The sequence below is a fragment of the Plecotus auritus genome (genome assembly GCF_963455305.1).
Source record: "Plecotus auritus genome assembly, chromosome: X".
NCBI classification, from domain to species: Eukaryota; Metazoa; Chordata; class Mammalia; order Chiroptera; family Vespertilionidae; genus Plecotus; species Plecotus auritus.
Genome location: NC_137784.1, coordinates 43,830,625 through 43,846,070, shown reverse-complemented (window position 1 = coordinate 43,846,070; position 15,446 = coordinate 43,830,625). Strand labels below are relative to the sequence as shown.

The 15,446-nt window shown below is 40.5% G+C and overlaps 1 protein-coding gene across 15 annotated transcripts in view; it reads left to right on the top strand.

Annotated features, from left to right (window-relative positions):
* ARHGEF9 (Cdc42 guanine nucleotide exchange factor 9) overlaps nucleotides 1–15,446 on the top strand; it is a 251,908-nt gene that overhangs the window by 160,520 nt on the left and 75,942 nt on the right. For all 15 annotated transcript variants that reach the window (XM_080653046.1, XM_080653038.1, XM_080653042.1 and 12 more), the window contains 2 exons: nucleotides 4,281–4,513; nucleotides 11,483–11,612. In XM_080653046.1, the coding sequence (XP_080509172.1) occupies nucleotides 4,281–4,513; nucleotides 11,483–11,612 (363 nt within the window). The remainder of the gene's footprint in view (nucleotides 1–4,280; nucleotides 4,514–11,482; nucleotides 11,613–15,446) is intronic.

Below are 15,446 nucleotides of genomic sequence, written 5' to 3'. Positions count from 1 at the left end.
TGCAGAGTAGGCTGGCGTCCAACATCTATGACATAAGGCCATAATGTATCAAAATAAGCTTTTATTTCAGGCACTTGGGTACAGGTAGGCTGGGTCCAACAAAGGAATCAGCAGAGAGTGCAGGGAGGGAAATGTTTTTATTAACTTTTGCTGGACACAAGCCATTATGCTGATGTTAGGGTCTGATCTGTCCTTGGCTCTTCCTGGCGCCAGATGTCCAGTGGCTATCTGGACTATGCAGTGTTCAAGATTGCAAGCTTTCTGCAAGATATATGCTAAGCACAATATGTTTTCTCTGTCCCATTTTACTCTCTTTAACCCCTTCAATTTCTAGTTTTATGCCATTGTGATCTCAGAAGATGCTTAATATGGTTTCAGTCTTCTTGAATTTGTAGAGACTTAGCCTGTGTCCTAATATGTGTTCTATCTTTGGAGATGTCCCATGTGCACTTGAGAAGAATATTTTGTAGCTTTAGGGTGAAATGTTCAAAAGATGTCAATTAAGTCCATCTGATCTACTGAGTCATTGAGGATTGCTGTTTCTTTGTTGATTTTTTGTCTGGAGGATTTATCCAGTAATGCCAATAGGGTATTAAAGTCCCCTACTATGATTGTATTGCTGTCAATCTCTCCCTTGATATCTTCCAGAACTTTTTTTTTTATGTATTTGGGTGCTCCTGCATTGGTTGCATATATGTTTACCAGAGTTATATACTCTAGTTGAATTGCTCCCTTTAGTATTATGAAGTGGCCTTCAATATCTCTTGTTATGGCCTTCACTTTGAAGTATATTTTGTCAGATGTAAGTATTTGTACCTCAGCTTTGTTTTTTTTCATTTTTGTTTGCCTTAAAAATATTTTTTCCATCCCTTCACTTTCAGTCTGTGAGTCCCTTGTTCTGAGGTGGGTCTCTTATAGAAAGCATATATGGGTCATGTTTTCTTATCCATTCAGCTACCCTATGTCTTTTGATTGGAGCATTTAATCCATTTACATTTAAGATTATTATTGATAAGTACTTGTTTGTAGCCATTTTTATTTTTTGTGCCTGTGTTTTTTCTTCCCTTTCTATTTATTCTTTTTGCAACAGTACCTTTAGCATTTCTTGCATTACTGGCTTGGTAGTAATAAACTCCCTTAGCTTTTTTTTTTTTTTTTTTTTTTTTTTTTTTTTTTTTTTTTTTTTTTTTGCGAAGCTCCTGATTTCCCCTTCAATTTTGAATGATAGCCTTGCTGGATAGAGTATTCTTGGATTCAATCCCTTGCTTTGCATCACTTTGTATACTTCATTTTATTCCCCTCTGGCCTGAAGTGTTTCTGTTGAGAAATAATTTGATAATCTAATGGGAGATCCCTTGTAGGTAACTCCCTGTCTCTCTCTTGCAGTGCTTAAGATTCTCTCTTTGCTGTTAATGTTTGCCATTGTAATTATGACGTGTCTTGGTGTGGGTATTTTGGGATTCATCTTGTTTGGGAATCTCTGTGTTTGTGTGACTTTTTTCTTCCTCAAATCGGAAGTTTTCTGTCATTATTTCTTCAAATATGTTTTCTAATTCTTGCTCTTCTTCTTGTCCTTCTGGCACCCCTATTATATGGATGTTGCTTCATTTCATGTTGTCCCTAAGCTCCCTTAAACTCTCCTCCTGCTTTCTATTTTTTTTCTTCAATTGCTGTTCAGATTGGGTATGTTTTTCCACCCTGTCTTCCAGCTCGCTGATTCAGTCCTCCCTTTCTTCTAGTCTACTGTTGAAACCTTCCATTGTGTTTTTTATTGTAGTTGTATCATTTTTTATTTCCTCTTGATTCTTACATAAGTTGTTGATTTTCTCATCTAGCCTGTTTAGGAACTGTATGACCCTTACTCTGAATTCTTTCTCTGACATTTTGCATGCCTCTGTTTCATTTAGTTCATTTTCTGGCGATTATTCCTTTTCTTTCCTTGGGGATTGTTTCTTTGTCTCCCTATTTTCTTGCTCTGGGCTCCCTGCTGGGGGTCCCATGCATTAAAGCCCCTAGCAGTCCAATGGTCCTGGACCCTTACCCCAGGGGTTGGGTCTGCCTTGAGTTTCACACTGTTATTGTCTCTGCTCTGAGTTTTACCCCCTTATCCCCCAGTCTGGTCCCTCAGTTTTCTGTTTCTCAGAGTTGGCGGGTATGGGTGCATAGTTGCTCTGTTTTGTGACTCTCTGTGAGGGCTCAGAACCCTCTGGCATGCAATTTTCTGTGTGGCCCCAGATTCTGAGGCAGGATGGTACCTAAGTCCCTCTAGCAGTGCACTTGCAGTGTGGTCCTGTGACCTGTTGCTGGGCACACCAGGTCCCACCAGCAGCTCTGACTTGGGCTGGGGGTAGGGCATGTGCTGGGTGACAGCTCTGTCTGTTCTGGGTTCAGAGCACACACAGTCCAAAGGCTCTGTCTATGCCAGGGGTGGGGCACTCAGCAGCCAAAGGTTCTGTCTATGCTGGTGGCAGAGCACCCACTGTCCAATGGCTCTTTATCTGCTGGGTGTGTAGCACACACTGGCCCAAGGCTCTGTTTTTGCTGGGGGCTGGACGCATACCAGGCTGCTGCTCTTTCTGTGCCAAGGTGGGGCACCCACTGGTCAGAGGCTCTGTCTCTGCTGGGGGCATAGCAAACACTGGTCTGCGGCTCTGTCTGTGCTGGGGGTGAGGTGCACACCAGCCAAAACTCTGTCTGTGTGCTGGCAGAATGCACTCTTGCCAAAGGCTCTTTCTGTGTGGGGAATGGGATAATCGCTGGGTACGGGCTCTATCTGGGTGGTGGTGTAGCATGCACCAAGCTGTGGCTCTGTACTAGGACTAGGGATGGAGCAAGGAGTGGGATACCCATGGCTTGCACTCACAGTGTCGGGACCTGAAGCACAGGATTCTGGGGCACTGGGTTGGGGCTTTAGCTAAGAGGCACAGCTCAAGAAGACTGTCTGGCGAGTACTCACTGCAGACATCTGGGACCTATGTCACGGTATCACGCTGCTCACTGCCCAAGCACGGTGGTGGTTCCACATGTGTTATGGCTGGCAAGCAGCTCCCTGCAAAGGTCCTGGGGTGCTATATGAGGTCAGTCTGGATTTTGGTGTTGCAGCACTCCTGGCCTCCGTTACTCCCCTCTACAAGATGCTGTGGGTTCCGCACCAAAACCTAGCCAGTCTGGGGGTGCCTTCAGCATCAGCAGGGGTTCCCCATCTAGGAGAACCTTATCTGCCAGTTCTTGGGACTCCTAAGATATCTATCTGTTCCTCATTCACACACATACATACCACACATGTCTACACATGCACCTCTCACCCCTTTTACTCACTCACATTCTCTCCCTCTTTATTTAGATATATATTTTTCTAATTTCTTTTTATCTGTAGGGCTTGCCTATTTAGTATTTTTTAAATAATATTTTTAAGTCTGTGTATAATAACTCAATCTTGATTTTTTTATCTATCAATTTGTATTGCCTATTATTTCTCTTAGGTTTTGTCTATGTATCAAGTAAACTTTGTATGAGTTTTAAATAATGTATAAGAACATTTGTAGAGGTTCATTTTAAACTTAGAAATAATTTCAAACTTACAGTAAAGTTGTAAAGTAAGAAAAGTACAAAGAACATTCATATACCATTTGCCCAGATTCACTTATTGTTAACATAACATTTCACTGCTTTTAATTTATAATTTGAATATGCTCTCCGTCTTTCTCTTTACTCTCTCCTCTTCCCACCTCTCTATATGTATATGTACATGTACATACATCCACTCATATATTTTTCCTTAGCCATCTGTTTAATTTGCATACATCATGACCTCTTTACCCCTAAATAATCCAAGTTGTATTTCCTAAGGGATATTCTGTGGAGACAGTTTGAGCCTCTGGATGATGTGATTTCTTCGAACAGAAATTATTATATTTTTCTAGCTTTTCTGGCTAAGATTTTTTAAAAAAATTTAGTCTGCCATTGCCAGAAATTTCTAAAGTCTTATTGCTGTGGTATATTTCCTATTGTGAGGGCCAGTCTCTCCTCATTACCCTTCTTTTATAGAATTTCCTTACTATTGCTACTTATTTTTTCTATATTAAGTTTTACAATAAAATTTTCTAGTTTCCAAATAATTCATTTTTATTATTAAATTATGAATCAGTTTAGGAAGATTGATATTATCATGTTAATATTCCTATATAACAACAGGGTCTTTTTTTTTTCATTTCTCCAAAACTTCTTTTGGAATCCTCAGCAGTCTTTTACTTTCTCTTCATTTTTTCTTCTGCTAACAGCAAGATGGATTCTGGATATACTCTGAGTACTGTAACAACCATCTGGATGCCTGCATGGAGCTCTCCAAACTGATGAAGGACAGCCGCTATCAGCACTTCTTTGAGGCCTGTCGCCTCTTGCAGCAGATGATCGACATAGCTATTGATGGTTTCCTTCTGACTCCAGTCCAGAAAATCTGCAAGTATCCCTTACAGTTGGCTGAGCTCCTCAAGTATACTGCCCAGGACCATAGGTAAGGGATTAAGGGAGGCAGGAGTGAAGAAAAGAGCCTCCTCTACATGTTGGTTCTTACTAAGTATGTATGTTCTTTTTCCTTGTCTGAGCTTCTGTTAGCTTCTTTGCACAATGGGATGAGGACATATTCTTGCTTACCTCTCAAGGCTGTTATGTGTATAAAGTAAGGGAAGGCTTATGAGAGTTGCTTAAAAGTTGTAAATCAAGTTTCCTTACATTATAGTGCCTCTGTTACTAGTTTTTAAGAGCTTGTTTATGACTAAAAATGTTAACCATTTCTTAAGCATTGCAAATGAAATACCATGTTTTTGTTACTATTTTATTCTGGTGTTTTACTTTTTGGTTGTATCAAACTTGTGTATTAAATATGATCATGTTCTGTTTTTAAAAAAAGATGTAAATCAGTATGCACAAAAATCATTATGCATCATCATTATTGTACAACTTAAACCCTGCCTTCAGGGAGCTTATAGGCTGGTCCTTAGTCCTGAGTTTAGCCAAGTAATTCAACACAGATGGAATAATTGTTCAACTGTTATTTTCTACTCTGCTTAATAGATTTAAATATTTTGGTAACAGCCTGCCCAACTATACCGACCTTACATTTATTCTGCAAGGCTAACTCCTTGCTTTTCTTTATCTTTTCTATCCTGCTCTGCCTCATTCCAACTGTACTTTCCTGTTAGACCCTGAACATACTGGGGGAAAATAGACTTGAAACTTCCCCTGAAGTTTTTTTTCAAAGGTTTTTAATATTTTCAAGAAAATCAACTTGAAATGGACCAAGGGAGTTTATCTCTCAGAATGGAAATGGCACCCCTAACCTCCTACCAGTAAGTTATATGCTGGATGTCATCTCCAACAATGAGGATGATCTAAAGTGAAACATCCCCCACTCTACCACTCTTTCACGTGTTTTACTTCATGAACTAGAGTCCTCAGCCTGTTTCTAGACTGCCTTTAATTGGTATTAGGTCTCTGATCTTAGACCAGCTTCCCCAGCTCTCTGCTTTCTTTCTGATTGAGCACTCCAAGAAGAAAGAAGGCCTTTGGCCAATTGTTTTAGCTTCCTATCTGATTTGTATTAGGCCTGCTTCCTACTTTTATTTGGCTCCATTGCCTGGGTTCTTTGGATATGACTTCTAGAGCTAGTTGCATAAGGCCATGGGTTTTGGCCAGTTGGTTTTGTTTATGTCAAACTTCTAGGTCAATCCATGCGTTTATTTTTAAGTTGATGTTGTTTTTCTAAGTAAATCATGGGTCATGTGCTTCAGTAGTTTTGGAGCCCTGGACAGATTTCAGATATGAATCCAAATACAGTGACACTGGACTCTCCCTTTGTGTGAGTAACACCACCAGTGGTAATTCTGCCTTCCATGCTCTGTTGGCTATGAGGAAGGCAGGTAGAGAAGGACCTTGCAAAGGAGGATTCTTCTCTCTCCTCCCTGAGTCTATTTGCTAGCTTGGGAATGGTGGAAATATTCATTAGATATGAAATTTAGAGGTGACTAAATATCATTTGAAAAGATTTAATACAACCCATTGTCAGAACTGAGTGCCAAGTTTTTTAAGGATACAGTTTCTTGTGAGAGCTAACATAAGACACTGAAGAACCCCCACTAAAATTAAGAAATTTTGAAAATAAAAATGGAAAATATTTATGGCACTTATAATGGAAAGACCCTTAAAGGAAGGTATTCTAGTCAGACTTCCTCCTTCTATAGCTGGAGAGACTGAGGCCCAGACAGTGAAATGACAAAGAGCAAGTCTGTGGCAAAACAGGGACACAAATTTTAGACAGTTGCCTGAGAACTTAGCTTTTTTTTTTTTTTAACTGTAGGCTTTTTTTTTTTTTAATCCTCACGCGAGGATATGTTTATTGACTTGAGAGAGAAACATTAATGTGAGAGAGAAACCTCAATCAGTTGCCTCCTGTACATGCCCCAACCTGGAATTGAACCTGAAACCTAGGTATGAGCCCAGATCTGGACTCAAACCCACAACCTTTTGGTATACAGGATGGTGTTCCAACCAGCTGAGCCACCTATCCAGTACTGGGAACCTAACTTTTTAAACATTTTTAAAGAGCCCTCCAAGTGATTTCCATGCCCAAGAAGGTTTGTCAACCATTGTATTAGCCCATCTGCCAGGTGTCTTCCGGTTCTGCTAACTCATGATAACATGAGCCTAAATGCCCTCCACAGTTATACTTCATGATGTTAAATGACCAGAAGCAGCCACTATTGTATCTAAATCTCAGTGGAGCAGCCTCCAGACCGATAGTTTTAAAGCCGGTATATTCAAATAGTGGCTCTCAAATGTTTTTATATCACAGTTCATTTCCCACCTAATCTTGAGTATCTGTTCTATGGAACCTAGCAGGAGGCTCTAAAAATCATACTTGGGGATGGATGATTTCAACTAGGTAAATTATATGTTACATAATTGCTTTTAAGAGCTCAGAAAGAACATTTTCAAAGCACAGCAAAAAGCTATGTTAGTTTCTTAGGTCAAAGCAACCTCAGGGCCTTTTGAGTTTAGTGGGAACCAATAAGATAGGTCATCTGCCTGGGATTTGCCATTCCTGTGCTACTTCACCTTGTGACTGGAACCCCTGCCTCAAGGCCTCTTTTCCCTCTGGATCCCTGGTCCCCTCTCCTTCTATCCCCTGGGATCAAGAGTGCTGAGAGAATGGCTCAGACAATGACAGGCTACATCAGTCCCTATTTTCCTTCGGCATGCCCTATTGAGCCCAGCACTGTACCCCTTTTAGCAGGTTCAGCAAGCTGCGTCAAGATGGCAGCTCCTGTGATGCATGTCAGAGTAGCTTGGATTTGAAGGCAATTAGAAGTTGCTGCCAGCTTAAAAGCTTAGTGTGATAGGTGTTAAGATAGATAGGTCTGAGATGCAGGCAGTCAGAGTGGCTGCTGAGGTAGAAGATTAGATGGATGGAGAGTGATAAACGGAGAACAATACTACCTTTGCTTACAGAAGGGTGACATGTCCCCATCCTGCCACCCAACCTTCCTTAAGCTGACAAGAATGAAGACTGTGTATAAGAGGGCATTTATCTGACATCTGGAGTAATACAATCTTGCTTCAGTCAGTCTCTTCATTAGGGGCCTGGGCCCAGACATCATCTGGAGTCCTCGGGACTCTGAGAAGGATTCTGACTGGACCATAGCTATTTACTTTTTTCACACAGTACTAAAGCTAAAGGGGCAAGTTAGGGATCGGAATATTTCCTCTATAACCACTGTGAGAAAGGCAACCAGGTAAAAATGGCAAAGGTCGACTGACATTATGGCACAGTGGTAGGGATTAATTCATGGTTGAGTGGGGCATGAGGTAATAAGGTAATTCTCATGCCAGTGCTGTCCAGTAGAACTTTCTACAGTGATGTAAAGGCTCTATATCTATGCTACCTAATATTGTAGCCACTGGCCGTATATGGCTACTGAGTACTGAGAAATGTAGCTGATAAAACTGGGGAACAAAAAATTTATTTTACTTAAATGCAGCTAGTGGCTACCTTATTGGGCAGTATAGCTCTATGCTTTACCTTCCAGAAAGTGGCTTAAGGCATTTTCCTGATTCTCTCAAATCAGATAGAGGAATGGCAGGAGACAGAAATTGGGCCCAAAGAACAGAGGTTCTTGTTTACGTAACAGCTTTGACACTGCAACCATCCCTTCTATCATTACCCTATTCTGCTTCTAAATGGCAGGCTCAGATAGTATTGCCAGAGAATAACTTTGACAATGTTACAGAGCCCAATAGATCCCCCATAGGCTGGAGGCTCTATTGTAAAAGGATGAAATGTAACATGAACAAATATAAAGATTTGCAGTTGTGTTTAAAAAATAAACAGTTAAACTACAGATTGAGAGACATGCAGCTTCCAGACAGCATATTTCAAAAAGACGTAGGAAATATTAGTCAGCCATAAGCTCAATATGAGTCAGTAGTAGGATCCAGAAGAAAAACTGATAATAGCTAACATTCATAAAAATTCAGGATAAAGAAGAGCTTATTTTTTAACAGAGTTGTCTTGAGACAAAATAAACTGGTTGGGAGGCATAGTAAGCATTGTGTCACTGGAGGTGATTAAATGCAGTAGTGTTTGAAGACTGGGGTCTGGCAGTTGTACAGAAATCATACTGGAGTAAGGGAGTAAAATAGTTTACATGGATGATTAAACCCTCAACAAATCCTAAGGTAATGCTCCTCATTTTGTGGGAAACTGAGGAAACTGAGTCACTGAGAGGGTGAATGAAACTTGACAAAGGCCACACCACTAGTCAGTGACAAAACTAGGGTTTGAGCCCAAAGAGTCTGGCTTCAGTCTCTGTTCTAATCACTATTCTTTGTATGATCTCTATATTGTTCAGGAGGATGTTATTTCACAGTGATTAGGAGCAGAGTTCCTTAGAAATAAGTGATAGTTCCTTTTTCTCCGCATCCTTGCCAGCACTTATTGTTTGTTGTTGATGATAGCCATTCTGACAGGTGTGAGATGGTACCTCATTGTCGTTTTGATTTGCATCTCTCAGATGATTAGTGACTTTGAGCAGGTTTTCATATGTCTCTTGGCCTTCCTTCTGTCTTCTTTCAAAAAGTATCTATTTAGGTCCATTGCCCATTTTTTGATTGGGTTGTTTATCTTTCTTTTGTTAAGTTGTATGAGTTCCCTGTAAATGTTGGAGATTAAATCCTTATCGGTGATAACATTGGCAAATATGTTCTCCCATGCAGTGGGCTTTCTTGTTGTTTTGTTGATGGTTTCTTTTGCTGTGCAAAAGATTTTTATTTTGATGTAGCCCCATTTGTTTATTTTTCTCTTTAGTTTCCATTGCCCGAGGAGCAGTATCAGTGAAGAAGTTCCTTCGGCATATGTCTGAGATTTTGCTGTCTGAGGATTCCTCTAGTATTTTTTATGGTTTCGCATCTTATGTTTAAATCCTTTATCCATTTTGAGTTTGTTTGTGTGTATGGTGTAAGTTGGTGGTCTAGTTTCATTTTTATTGCATGCATCTGTCCAGTTTTCCCAACACCATTTATTGAAGAGACTGTCTTGACTCCATTGTATGTTCATGCCTCCTTTGTCTAATATTAATTGAGCATAGTGGTTTGGGTCGATTTCTGGGTTCTCTATTCTATTCCATTGATCTATATGTCTGTTCTTGTGCCAGTACCAGGCTGTTTTGAGAACAGTGGCTTTGTAATACAGCTTGATATCTGGTATTGAGATCCCACCTACTTTGTTCTTCTTTCTCAGGATTTCTGTAGCTACTCGGGGTCTTTTTTCATTCCCGATGAATTTTTGGAAAGTTCATTCTAGGTCTGTGAAATATGCCATTGGTATTTTAACGGGGAGTGTATTGAATCTATAGATTGTTTTGGGTAGTATGGACATTTTGATGATGACATGCACTGCTGGTTGGAATGCACACTGGTGCAGCCACTGTGGAGAACAGTATGGAATTTCCTCAAAAAACTATAAATGTAACTCCCATTTGACCCAGTGATCCCACTTCTAGGGATATATCCCAAGAAACTAGAAACACCAATTAGAAAGAAAATATGCACCCCTATGTTCATAGCAGCACAGTTCACCATAGCTAAGATTTGGAAACAGCCTAAGTGCCCATTAGCAGATGAGTGGATTAAAAAACTGTGGTACATCCACACAATGGAATACTACTCTGCGGTAAAAAAAAAAGAAGTTCTTACCATTTGCAACAGCATGGATGGAACTGGAGAGCATTATGCTAAGTGAAATAAGCCAGTCAGAGAAAGATAAATATCACATGATCTCACTCATTTATGTAATATAATGAACAATATAAACTAATGAGCAAAAACAGATAGAGAGACAGAGAAACATCGATCAGACTGTCAAACCTCAGAAGGAAGGTAGGGGAGGGTGGGGGTAAGGGGGAGAGATCAACCAAAGGACTTGTATGCATGCATATAAGCCTAACCAATGGACACAGACAACAGGGGGGTGAGGGCATGAGTGGGGTGGATGGGGGGTAATGGGGGGATGAGGACACATACGTAATACCTTAATCAATAAAGACATTAAAAAATAAAATAAAATGGGGATAAAAAAAGAAATAGGTTAAAAAAAAAAAGAAAAGAAATAGGTGATAGAAGAAATGGTAAAGTTGTCTGGACCAAGGCATGTGCAAAGATCCCTTCTTGGTCTTTGGCTGGTTGTATCAGGTAGGACACAAAAATAATGGTATAGAAAAGATATCAGTCTGTTTTTATCTTATGAAAAAGATATCTGCAGGGAGGTAATCTATGGCTGCCATAGTCATCAGAGACTTGGACTTTCTCCAACTTTCTCTTATCCTATCTCTACGAGTCTGGACCTTATCCTTATGGTCCAAGATGACTGCTAGAACTTCAGCCATCAAATCTATATTCCAAACATCATGATTAAGTAACAGCTAAAGAATGGTATGCCGATTTCCTTAAAAGAGGTTTCTCAAAAGTTATTCTCGACACTTTTTAAAAAAAGATATTTTATTGATTTTTTACAGGGAGGAAGGGAGAGGGATAGAGAGTTAGAAACATTGATGAGAGTGAAACATTAATCAGCTGCCTCCTGCACACCCCTACTGGGGATGTGCCTGCAACCAAGGTACATGCCCTTGACCGGAATTGAACCTGGGACCCTTCAGTCCACAGGCCGATGCTCTATCCACTGAGCCAAACTGTTTAGTGCATATTCTTGACACTTTTATTTACATATCATTTGACATAATTTAGACACATAGTCACCCGTTACTGTAAAAAATGATAGGTAATGTAGTCTCCATGTGACATGGCTTCTTTCTGAAAACCAGGGTTCTATTATACTAAGTAGGATGAAGAGAATGGATGATAGGGTTGGCATGTAGCACATTGGTTCTCTGGCACATTGAATCATTCAACTTGTACTTTTGTGTCTTCACAGTGACTACAGATATGTGGCAGCTGCTTTGGCTGTCATGAGAAATGTGACTCAGCAGATCAATGAACGCAAGCGGCGTTTGGAGAATATTGACAAGATTGCCCAGTGGCAGGCCTCTGTCCTAGACTGGGAGGTAGGATCTTTACCAACAGGGATATTGGAAAGTCTGAACAGCTTAGCCAGAACTGCACATAGCCATGGATGGGTGAAGAAGAATTAGATTTGAAGAGCAGCAGGAAGGATTTAGATAAGAGCCAAAGCAAAACTTCCTGCTAATTAGAGGTATTGTGTGCTTGAATAGCTTTCTAAGAAAGTTGGAGAAATCTTTGTAACAGTGCTTCATTAAGAAAGGAAAGGCTCATCATTTTTCTTATTGCCTGGAAACAATTGGGTTGACTCAGTAGCCTTTCAAATCTCTTTCAAGTTTTGGAATTTCATCACCACCAGATGAATACTTGGCTGAGGAGATCTATATGCTAACTCACTCCCAAACACAGAATACAAGGTTGGTTCTCTGGTGTTGGTCAGCCAACATATTTTCCTCTTGGTAGGATCACCTCACCGTGACATATCTATTAGGTCTACCCAAGCCTGCACACTTCATGCCATGACTATCATCCCTGCCAAATTGACAGACCAAATTCTGTTTTTTGTCATCTGCTTATAAAAATGATACCTCACAACCCCATTCCATTAGACATAGATACAACCCCTAAGTAATAATAAATACCTTAGAGCAGCTTAGGGGAACAGCATAGAAAAGGACCTATTCCAAGGACTGTAGTTTCTGGAGAATTTGAATTTCTAATTTTCTGAAGCTGATATTTGGTTTAGCTATCACTTTACCACCCTTTACATGCATTAGATCCACTTGAAAGGAAGGGAGACACCTTCTTTTTAATCGTTTTTCTTTTTAGATTTTTTACCAGGAGCCCAAGTTTAGAGCTCATGTTTGGGAACATGATTGTGATTTCTTCCTCATGGAACCCCTCCCCTCACATCCTGGTTGTATAATACCCAAGGACCTATTGCAGTTTACCATCAGATGATTTAATCCAAAGAAGTTGGAGGATACACAAAGCCCCAACATGATGGAGGGAGCAAAAGCATCTGTTTAAAAGCTAAGGTGGCTTGATGAGGCATGCTCCTGGGACTAGGAGACCAAATCTGGTGCTGGATGGATTTGTTATTTCTCTGCCCTCTTGTCAGTAGGCAGCATTGAAAATAAACTGTATGAAAAGGATGACATTTCCTGAGACCACAACCCTACATCAGACAATCAGCCTATAATCAGAATGGTGTGCTGAGCATTGAGATGAGTGAGATGTGCTTTTGCCTATCCGGGGGTGGGAGGAGTGGGGACAAATACATTCTAGGAAGAGGAAATAGTGTGAGCAAAATTCTAGAGGAATGGAAGAGAACAAAAGGCCTGTGGGGAAGGGGTCAGTGGAAAAAGATTGCACTTTGGGGGACAAGGTGAGAGCTCTGAATTCTGAGAGAGCTCTTTCCTTCACATGGAATGATTTTACATGGCCACTTTCAAGCAGCCATATAACGTGAGCCATATAGGAACCATTGTATTATTCCCATTGTCCAAATAAGGAAACAGATTGAGAGTGGTTAACATATTTCTCATAGGCACAGGTAAATTGATAGCATCAGTGGGTCTAGAACCCAAGCCTTCTGAGATTCTCACCTCAGAAAACTTCCAGGGCAGCTGGTTGTTCCATTAAGGAATCATTATTCTACTGTGCTTCAGTGGTTAGAACAAAGAATTTGGAGGGAGTCTGACCTGGATTCAGCCACTTTAAGACAATTAATTCCAATTACTCTGACCTTGATTGTGGGACATTAGTGGGTATGAATAGGAGTATGTATGTAGCACAGGATATAGGGCACATAGTAACACTCAATAGAATAACTTTCACTTATGTAGAGCTTATAGTATGATGTGTACTTTCCTAAGAACTTTATATATGTTAATTTATATAATCTTCACAAGAGCCAATGAGTTTGGTACTGCTATTATCCTCATTTTTAAAATGAGGAAACTGAGGCACAGAGAGGACATGTGAATTGCCTGACATCAACTGTCAACCATCTTGATGAGCATAAGGAGTGTATTTTTTCAAGGTTTTATTTGTTTTTGATTTGCTTGGTAGAGTTACATGTGATAAGTAGTACTTAGAATAGAATTTGTCTACTGACTGATACGGTGGGTAGACCATTTGACACTGAGTAGTCCTAGTGCTTGTACGATCATTCTCAGTTTAGTAAGTGGTGCATCTAAAAGTAATTTTGGCCATCCTTGTATGGCATTGGCCCCTTTTATAGATTTCTTTCACTTCATATATATTCAAAATAGTTGGTGACGCATCTTCCTGGGATACCTCAGATGGGACACGGCAGACTGGTACCACTCTCATTTTTCCATTCCTTCAAAGGAAAGGCCTGTATAGCTCCTTCATTCTGAGGACTTCCTCTCCCAGATCTGGGCTTCCAGAAGTTCTATGCTAGTATGTGGGCTCCCCAAGAAGGAGCGTTATCTAAGTTTTAAGGTATCCCTGGGGTGGAGTCTGGAGTCACAGTAATATCTCTGAGCTTTCTTTCTGAGGTTGCATTATTAGAAAATATTCTCACTGAGCTCCTCTTTTCCTTTCCATCCCTTAGACTGGAAAAAAAATGGTATGCTTGAGAATATAATATCCAGCTACCCCTTTCTTTGGCCCAGTGCTGTTTGCCTCTGATTATTTCTAGGATGATGAAGCAGCCTTCATTTCTAACTGACTTCAAACTTTGAGTACCAGGGCTAGGAACTTAGACATCATCCTCAGATATCTCATTTAACAGCTGGAAAAGCTGAGACCCAGAGAGAGGAAGGGATTGACCCTCCAGTAATTTTGGCCTGGATACAGCATAATGTAATGGTGAGAGTGAGCACATTCTCTGGAGCCATAGAATTGAGGTTTGGTTGTAGATCTGTAGCTAACTAGCTGGATAAACTTGGCTGATCACTTGACCTCTCTGTAACTCAGACTATAAAATGAGAGCAAGAATATCTATCTCTCAGGGCAACTGTGAGTGTCAGAAGAGATAAGTGTAACACAATGTCTGACCAATATAGGTGCTCAGTAAGTATTAATCCTGGGCACTGCTCTTTGTCCCCATCTGCACATAAGCCAAGGAACACACATCCTTGTGCCCATGGCTTTGATTTGGTTTGCCTTGTGTTCCATGAGTTCCAAGCACACCTCTGTTGGTCTTATCCACTGAAGATGTAAGCTCCTTGAAAATAGGTGCTAAGTATAACTTAGCATCTGACAGACCTACCACATACCTCTGACCTAGCAGAATTACCATAAAAAAGGAGCCAGACTGTAGAATTGAAGAATTAGGAATCTGGTGTCTTGGTGCTTTTTTGTGTGTCTGACTCTACATAACAAGGAGGAGGAGTTGTACTCTCTGGATAATAAGCCAAGGAAGCATGTGGTCATAAAGTTTCCTATTTAGTCAATATATTTTAATGAACTTATTAGGGGAAGAAAAACACTATTGTAAGAGGGTGTGTGGGTTCTCTTTTCCTTTATTATCATCTCCTTCTTGCTCTCCCCTGTCCCCTTTTTCTCATCCGGGAACAAAGAGACTTCTACTACCTATTCAGACTTAACCTTCAGATACAGGAAAGCATCTAAAAGACAAATGCTGGGATGAAATACTGTGGCAGAGAGATATTCATAGAGAAAAAGAGGCCGAATTAGAGAATGAACTTCATGGTAGCTGGTGCCCCTAGGGCCAGACGGCAATTGACTATAGCAGTTCTAGATAGCCCTGGGCTCATATGGCCTCAGGGTGAATAAGAGTATTAGTCTTTCCAGCTCATGGAGTCTTTCAAGGATTCCCAGGAGTCCCTCCCTTCTTCCCTCCTTTCCCACCAGTCCTTTCTGTTCTACTCCTGCTCCAGGTTATG